The sequence below is a fragment of the Aspergillus niger genome (genome assembly GCF_000002855.4).
Source record: "Aspergillus niger supercontig An18".
Classification (NCBI taxonomy): domain Eukaryota; kingdom Fungi; phylum Ascomycota; class Eurotiomycetes; order Eurotiales; family Aspergillaceae; genus Aspergillus; species Aspergillus niger.
Window position 1 is genome coordinate 538,991 of NT_166533.1, and position 8,470 is coordinate 547,460.

The window sequence follows — 8,470 nt, forward strand, 5'->3', positions numbered from 1 at the left end:
CATATCAATAGGGCAATTCAGCGGAAGCGACCCGGTGGTATGTATTGATGATGGTCAGCGACGACGACAGGCAGCCCTCCATTGACTGGCCAGAGAAAGAAGGCCGCGAAATGCGCAAGTGTAGACCAATTCCCAAATCTGAATGCAGCTGGGTCTTTGCTCGCACTCGGTTCCTTGTTGTCTTATGAGCTCTTAGAGTAGAATATCTTGATGGCAATCGACGCAAGTGGCATGTATCCAGGCTAGTAATATCATGATGTAGAGTGGCTCCTACAGGGCCTAATGAGATATGGTAAGTTAACCTACGATGAAAACCGAAGATATGTATACTTGGACTTTTATTTCTCATCTAACTGCTCTCTTCGTACATTTGGACTGGATACCTATATCGGTCCGTCCGTGACACAACCATGGCTGGCGTCGCTGACCAGCGTGCAATATTTCTTCAGAGTTCCCTTCTGGTACCGGAGCGGGGGTGCGTTCCACTCCTTCCTCCTCTTCTCGAGCTCCTCAGTAGAGATATCCAGATCGACCACTCTTTCCTCAGCATCAATCACGATCCGATCACCGTCTCGAGCCAACGCGATCGGGCCGCCTTCCATGGCTTCCGGCACGATATGTCCGATCAAAAATCCGTGACTGCCACCCGAGAATCTTCCATCTGTAAGAAGAGCAACGTCCTGGCCAAGTCCAGCGCCCATAATGGCCGCGCTGGGCTTGAGCATCTCAGGCATTCCTGGGCCACCCTTGGGGCCTTCATACCGGATAATCACGACTGTTTTCTCGCCCTTCTTGATCTCACCCCGCTCAAGGGACTCAATGAATGCATCTTCGTAATCATAGCATTTAGCTATACCCTCAAACCGCAGACCCTCCTTTCCAGTAATCTTACCCACGGAACCGCCCGGGGCCAGCGATCCGCGAAGAATCTGGAGATGGCCAGATGGTTTGATAGGGTTGTTGAGGGGGCGGATGATATCCTGGTCAGCAGGAAAATCAGGCCATGAGGCTACATTTTCCTTCATTGTTTTACCGGTAACAGTAACTCCTGAGCCATCGATCAAGCCCTCCTTCAGGAGATATTTCAGGAGGGCTGGTGTGCCACCGATATTATAAAGATCATTCATAAGATACTTTCCAGATGGCTTCAAATCAGCCAGGAACGGTGTCTTATCAGATACTGCCTGGAAGTCATCAATAGTCAACTTGATACCGACAGAGTCAGCAATGGCAATCAGATGTAAAACAGCATTAGTACTGCCACCCAGCACGTTCACTACAATCATTGCATTCTCGAAGGCTTGACGTGTTAAGATATCCCTGGGTTTGATATCTTCCCTGAGCATATTTTTAACCACCTCGCCAATATTTTCGCACTCAACTAGCTTCTTGCGATCATCTGCCGGGCAACTACTACTACCAGGAATAGTCATTCCCATAGTCTCAATAGCCGTGGCCAGCGTATTAGCCGTGTACATGCCACCGCATGCACCTCTGCCGGGGCATGCATTGCGAATGATATCGAACCGCTCCTTCTCGTCGATCTGGCCGGTGATGAACTGGCCATATGACTGGAATGCACTGACCAGGTCCAATTTCTGGCCCTTTGCACTGCATCCAGGCTTGATACTGCCACCGTAGACCATGATGCTAGGTCGGTTCGTGCGTCCCATCGCTATTAATACACCTGGCATATTCTTATCACAACCCGGGAGCGACACATTCGCATCGTACCACTGGGCATTCATCACCGTCTCAATACCATCAGCGATCAGCTCCCGGCTCTGCAGGCTGTATCTCATTCCCTTTGTACCCATACTGATCCCATCCGACACTCCAACTGAGTTGAATCGCATAGGGACCAGACCCGCACGGAGCACGGAATCGCGCACAATGGCAGACAGGTCATGCAAGTGCATGTTGCATGGGTTACCCTCGAACCACACCGAGGAGATACCGACCTGTGGCTTGGACATGTCTTCCTCTGTTAGGCCGGTGGCGTAGAGCATTGCTTGCGAAGCACCCTGGGATTTGGGTTGTGTGATTTTCGAGGAAATTCGGTTGAGGGGCTCATCGGATCTATAACGGCGCCCGCTAGTGGAAGATGGAAGACGACTAGTAACAATGGTTATCAGCATCTGTCGAATTTTGAGGAGGGAAAGAGAAGCATTGGAAGGGAAGATTCTCTCGTACGTATTCTCAAACCGGGCTCGTGGGCTCAATCCCAGAGCTCTCGATCGGATACTCGACGCGAACATGATGTTCGTGGATACGTGGACGGCGTACGGGGAATGAAACAGGTTGAAGGGGAAGAAAAGGGGGGAAGAAAGAAGAAGCAGGGAAAAATAAAAACCAGCGTGTTCAAGGCGCCAACACTTCCAGAAGGCTGATTGTCGAGCAGCCGTGATTCATTTAAAGAAGGGTGCATTGGTACTTGGAGGTAAGGTACTAGTAATATCCGGAATTGCGGTCCAACTCCGGTCTCTCTCCATCATTCGCGGCATCTCGGCCCCAACTGCCCAATAACAGGTGGAGTAATGCGAAACAAATCACTTAGTTACAGCTAACTAATCCAAGACCTAAAAAACAGCCATTTTACCTTTTCTCTTTCTAATTTGGGTAACAGACTAGTATCTATTATATTTATCCCTAATATAAGTTTTATACCAGTAAATATAATTGTAACCTGTCAAAACAGGGTTCTGCCAAGTAGACCAAGATGGTATACAAAACGATATATCATGGCCACCAAGCAGCAGGGGTGACTCAACATAACCCTATACGTTCCTCCTTACTTATAATAGGAGAGATACCGATGGAGGAGGCTTACGTGCCTTAAAGGCAATGTGATTCTCGTACCCTGTCGACCCGATTATTTTGATACAGACGGACCTCATCACAAACTGCGTTTCAACTTTCGATTGAGGTCTGTATCTCGATACATATGTCGAAGGAGAGCTGCGCCCGGATATAAGTTCCAGGGAAACATCCAGTTGATTACACCCATTGATTACCGACTATATATTCAGCTTTATGACGGGAAATACCAGATTAATTGTTTGCTATATTTTACTAGGACACACTTAATTCACGACAAAGAATCTATAATCCCAGCGTGGTTTGGGCGCCCCTGTATCCTTGGAAAGGTACGTATATCCCACTCCCACACGGACAGAGACTCCATCCTGTGTGGCCATACCTAAGAATACCATGACTGTTCGCGGCGAACCCATGATAGTGTTCGTACACAAGATAATCACCAGCTCGGTCACCGGTACGACAGTGTTGCCATCATATTTGAACTGCCCTGCATGAACTCCAGACACGACTAAGGGCTGAGTCCGCTCCGTGACGGCGTCAGCGATGTCAAAGTCACTAGAGCCCAAGTATGCACCAATAAAGCCCAGTTGGCCACACCCAAGACTGGCCAGAACTGAATTAAGAGATTTGTCTAGAAGTCTTTTTACTTGAATTCCGACGACGTCGTTGAGAAACTTTCGCGTGGTCCGATATTCATTGAGCTTGTGCTTTTCTTTGTGGTTTCGGACATTCTCTGCAGCCTGCCACAGACGGTGCGACCAGACGCTACTGCTCGCACCACCAAAGTGCCATTGGACAACTGCTGTGTGCAAGGGGTAATTTTTTCGAGGAGCGTGCGAGATGCTCCTCGACAACCAAAGGCTTTCCGCGAAAATGAATTCTATAGGACCAATCCATGAGGCCCTGCCACTTGTTAGCCACAACCATCTATATAAGGATATCTGCCTACCAGGACCAGGTGGAGAATCTCTCCGCTGAGTCGCGTTGCTGGCATGTGTCGGATGGAAACCACAGTAATGCCTGCGCCGTGAGATGGGGCGGGATGCCTTGAGCTTGGCGAATATTTAGGTCACCGGAACCCTCCTGCATCTGCTGGAACCGGTTGAAGATCCCCTCAAAGGCATTGAGTATGTCTTCAGGATGTCTCAGGTGTCTTCGGCTATACTCTTGAACAGCTTGTTGGTAGCTTTCAGCGTCCAATCCATTGTGTGGATCGCCAAGGTAATGATAAGGGGTAGGGTCCGGATCTTTCCTGAGCCTATTACTCCACCATGGAGGCCCAGTGCGAATCTGAATTCGTGCTTCTGATGCGCTTCCGTCCTCGTAGTCATACCCCTCTCTCCATTGAGCCTCTGGACACTGGAAAAAGGTCTCGTTCATTGTCAAGTACAGGCAGCGCTGTGACAGACTTTGTTCCTGGAATGTCCATCCACGAGTGTTCCACATACCCTTCCGCACTTCATGACACAAAGATGGCAGAGAAAGGGACAAGGCCAGGACCTGCCCATTTGTTTCGTCCGGTATACTGTATGACTCAATCGGAAAACCTGCCCGTGGACTGATGCCTGGCAAACCTGCATCTGGACTATCACCCGCTGAGGCCATGATCGTGATGGTTGCATTATCATAGATGTCGTCCATGTGGCTGATTAGCCGCGACTTGTCTTGCTCATCATCCTGCACAATGCACAGCGTATCTACCCAGAAATATCGAATACCAATCTTGCGAGCTAGCTCCATGGCGTCGGAAACTGTACGAGGAATCTTCCCCAGCTTACGGCCTGATTCCGAAAGGGCATGTGGACGACACAGCAGTGACAAGTTATGTTGAGTGGCGACTAGAATCTGGCTTCCATTTTCGTGGCCAGGATCCAGGATGGTGGGGGAGTTACCCCAGACATAGGATAATGCCACATAATCACACCTCTCCATCTGAAGTGTCACGCATTCTCGTGTCACATCGATCAACCGGAAAGGGTGGCCATCAAATGGTCCAGTGCCGATCTTGGGTGTTCTGGCCGAGTGCTTGTGTGTTCTGCATCGTAACAGCCAGTCTTGTATCAGAGGAATATTTAATTGGGGTAGAATACTCCGTCTTCGGATGAACTCCCTCTTGCTATCATTCAGGGGGCTGCTGGGTACTTGTTCAATCTCGGCCAGAATGTACCTGTTGCGCTTCACCCGATCAATCTCGCGAAGTGGCCGGCGATTCTGCTGATGATCCGTCTTATGGTCGACTGCAAGCAGTAATCGCGGACTAGGGTATTCCGTGTATTCATTAATTTTCACAGACATCGGACTCCGGCTCTGGATGAAGAGGCGAGGGGATGGTTTGGTGGTGGTCAGGTCCCATCCATCAGCTGAGGCGAGCTTTTTTGCGCTAGCAATAAGGTCACAGAATGGGCATGTTGGGCTGCGGTAGTGGGTGATTGAGCTCATTGATCGCTCTTTGACCTCATTCGCAAGCATTCTTCTTAGTTCGAGCTGACTGCATTTTGTGCATAGCTTCTTGGGTGAAGGCGGTTGACTCATTACACAGAGGCTGCACTGCGGCAGAGGCAGGGTCTCAAGTTGAGGAAGACGGTGTTGAGCCTGCCACGTCCTGGCTTATTAGACCATGAGAGACGAAGACCGTCTCCACTTGCGAACGGCGTCAATTTGGGCCACGGACTCGTGCGGCTGAGTGCGGCTGAGTGCTGCTGGAACCCCTGGCTCGCCCTATTTCCAGGTAATGATCAACATCCGCAGCAGCGAATTTTGATGGCAAAGTGATCAGTCCAACCCCCAAGAAACAGCAATATTTGTTCTGAGATGTACAGGAAGTTGTAAAAATTGGGCATGGTACTTGCAGCTCCGCGCGTCGCTCATAAAGGTGTCTTGAGCACCCTTCAAACCAACGATAGTAAACATTTGTCGTGGGACTTCCATCTAATACCTCAATTTCCGCCAAGCAGTATAATGTTACGCATCTTCAAGATTATCTCGCGAAAGCCGGCAAGCCGGGATCAAGAGAACTCTCCACCTGCCACTCCAACCACTCCTTCGCGCTTCTTATCCCACCTGTCAAAGCACCCGGACAAGCCCACACGTCAGCTACTCCAACCTTATCTGGAATATGAAACATGGCTGCGGAAGATATTCACAACGCCAAGCTTCAGCATCGGTGGCACCGGAGATTTGGTGTCAGTCTATGGTTGGCGTCAGTGCTCAATTAGGATTCGTACCACTGATCGCAACGAGACCACTATGGCCCGTTATATCATGCCACTCAAAGACGAGCAGCGGCTACCGGAAGGTGCCCCTGCAATTGCAGCTTCATTTGCAGAGTTTCAATATCAGTTTGAAGCCTTCACCCACGGTAAGGTCCTTGGCCAGACGGCTGACCGTATTAATTTAGCTGACCAACATACATGGATAAAAAGGCGTTCTCAAAGGGATAGTTAAGAACAGGGTGCATTGGACGCACCTGAAATTCATTCGGAGACAGTGAACATGCTAACTGACATCGCAAGACTGGTCGAATCTTGTGGTTGCTGGATCAGCTGCGCTCATACCCTTGCTCCCCATCCGTGAAGACGTTTCACCCACAGTGTCTGCTGCAGTTGAAAGACCGGAGGAGTACTATTACGAGTGAGTTATTCTGGATCCATTGACAAAGTTTGCCCTTAACATCGGAACCTCGCAGGACGATTGCAGACGCCAGTGATATCGATATCTTTTTGTATGGCATCGATAATGAAGAAGTGGCAATTGAGCGCATACAGCAGTTGAGGAAGCCGTAGTTCGGAAGAATCAGCGACTTGATCCTGGCGAAGCTCTCTGTCTGCGTATCAAGAACACCGTGACGTTTATTGCCCCGAGATGGCCGTTTCGTCATATCCAGGTGAGTGAAATGATCTGTCTAGGTGGGTGTTGGCTCATCGGTTCTTGCCCTTGCGCCAATTTTAGGTGGTCTTACGGCTCTATCGATGGGAATCCTTGGACCGATCCCGCATTAACATGGACTTATTCGAAAAACTTCGTGAACATCGTGATCTTCATCCAAAAAATGTTAAGGGACTCGCCCGGCTAATCTTGGCAGAAATTGTGGTCAGCGGCCGGCGTCCATACACAGATTCTTTGACGAGTCGGGCACTGAAGAAGCTCGGCGATGCTCAGGACCCCGAATTTACTGGCCCCACTGTTTACACGAGCGTAGAGATTCCATACACCAAGCGGTTTACAGCAGATAGGTGCGCATTGTGTTGTCGATTCGCTGATTGCCGCGCTGACGATCGAGTCAATCAGGGTTCGCCAATTTGTGGCTCGCCATTCTAGCATTCCATTTCTATTCGGCACATTGAACGAAATTCTTAAGGGATCCGGGTCAGCAAAACCAGAAGAAAAGGAATTGCCCGGAAGACTTGGTTTCATGAAGGACAACCCTGGGCGACAGATGATTGGAAGCTTCTATCCGCTCGACGAACAAGGCTGGTAGGGTACTCCTCTGTATATGAGTCATATGGCATGATTGACAGTTTCTGCACAGGGCTGAGGCTGCGTATGAGGTTATAGATCACTTGTCTGATTGTGAAGAGCTCTCATCAGGAAGTGAAGGAACAGAGTACCGGAGGAGTGAGGAGGAGGACAGTGAGGAGGAGGACAGTGAGGAGGAGGACAGTGAGGAGGAGGACAGTGAGGAGGAGGACAGTGAGGAGGAGGACAGTGAGGAGCAGGAAATTGAAAAGGAGGATAATGAAGAAGAGGACAGTGAGGAGCAGGAAATTGAAGAGGAGGACAGTGAAGAAGAGGATAGTGAGAAGCAGGACAGCAAGGGACCAGAAAATAGGGAGGTCACGGACTCATCAGTAGTAGAGCATAGTAACAACACTGATGTCCACAGGAGGGAGCAGTGAAATGGGTGCAGAAGCGAGCAGAGAGAATTGGAGTATACTAGTTAGTACTACACTTCTGAAACCCATGGCTACGATATGACCATTGAATCCAAGCACACCTTGGGCTATGATCAATGACATGGCAACTAATCCAGAATTTATATATTTACGTCTGAACAAACTGAACAATTGCTGGCGAAGAGTTTGAAGGTTAGGCAATATATTGAATATAATCTAGTGGTATTCATCTTTGATGTGTTCATCAAACTTGAAGGCCTCCCCAGCCGTGCTTTCTCCAGGTATCAGAGGGCACTTAGATTAGGTACCAGCGGCATCGCTACCTACTATAGAGGGGGTCGTTTATTCTAACACCAACACTTAATACTTGACATGTTCAGCTACATCGGAAACTATCTACTTGAAAGACACAACGCTCCCGGAGTTGACATTCATCGAGATCATGATTTCATAACGGGCGTCTTGTATAATTCGAACAGTTTGGCACGGCTAAGATTGTAGGGGTTCGAATTATGGTCTACACCAATCCACAGAGCTTCGATGCTGGGCTTGAGAAGGAATGGGGGTGGCCGTTGCTGGCATAGTCCAGTTGGCATCCACCGAGAATGCTGAAGTCCACTGTGGAGTATTACGATTCATGAGTGTGTGTGTGTGTGCTTCATCAATGATAATTATACCAAATATGCCGCGCCGAGATCCCCCGGCTAGGGTTTGCTGTGTAATCTCCTCCTACATAGCCCGGGGTGTCAGCTCGAGCC

General features: G+C 49.3%; 5 protein-coding genes across 5 annotated transcripts; 2 read left to right on the forward strand and 3 right to left on the reverse strand.

Annotated features, from left to right (window-relative positions):
* Positions 1–4: 4 nt before the first annotated feature.
* An18g02540 (uncharacterized protein) lies at positions 5–349 on the reverse strand (the record flags this gene model as incomplete). The annotated part of the gene is made up of 1 exon (XM_059745663.1): positions 5–349. The coding sequence occupies one exon, from the start codon at positions 347–349 to the stop codon at positions 5–7; it is 345 nt and encodes a 114-aa protein (XP_059602902.1).
* Positions 350–383: 34 nt separating this feature from the next.
* Positions 384–2,258, reverse strand: An18g02550 (uncharacterized protein; the record flags this gene model as incomplete). Its single annotated transcript, XM_059745664.1, has 2 exons — positions 384–2,115; positions 2,194–2,258. 2 exons carry the CDS (start codon positions 2,256–2,258, stop codon positions 384–386), a joined length of 1,797 nt encoding a protein of 598 aa, XP_059602903.1.
* Positions 2,259–2,408: 150 nt separating this feature from the next.
* Positions 2,409–5,944, reverse strand: An18g02560 (uncharacterized protein; the record flags this gene model as incomplete). Its single annotated transcript, XM_059745665.1, has 8 exons — positions 2,409–2,515; positions 2,687–2,702; positions 2,814–2,928; positions 3,151–3,666; positions 3,770–5,308; positions 5,356–5,538; positions 5,603–5,706; positions 5,843–5,944. 8 exons carry the CDS (start codon positions 5,942–5,944, stop codon positions 2,409–2,411), a joined length of 2,682 nt encoding a protein of 893 aa, XP_059602904.1.
* Positions 5,945–6,066: 122 nt separating this feature from the next.
* An18g02570 (hypothetical protein) lies at positions 6,067–6,818 on the forward strand (the record flags this gene model as incomplete). Its single annotated transcript, XM_059745666.1, has 4 exons — positions 6,067–6,183; positions 6,271–6,349; positions 6,585–6,703; positions 6,726–6,818. The coding sequence occupies 4 exons, from the start codon at positions 6,067–6,069 to the stop codon at positions 6,816–6,818; spliced, it is 408 nt and encodes a 135-aa protein (XP_059602905.1).
* A 1-nt stretch (position 6,819) lies between these two features.
* An18g02580 (uncharacterized protein) lies at positions 6,820–8,296 on the forward strand (the record flags this gene model as incomplete). Its single annotated transcript, XM_001398680.3, has 4 exons — positions 6,820–7,052; positions 7,108–7,293; positions 7,349–7,652; positions 8,192–8,296. 4 exons carry the CDS (start codon positions 6,820–6,822, stop codon positions 8,294–8,296), a joined length of 828 nt encoding a protein of 275 aa, XP_001398717.3.
* Positions 8,297–8,470: the final 174 nt, after the last annotated feature.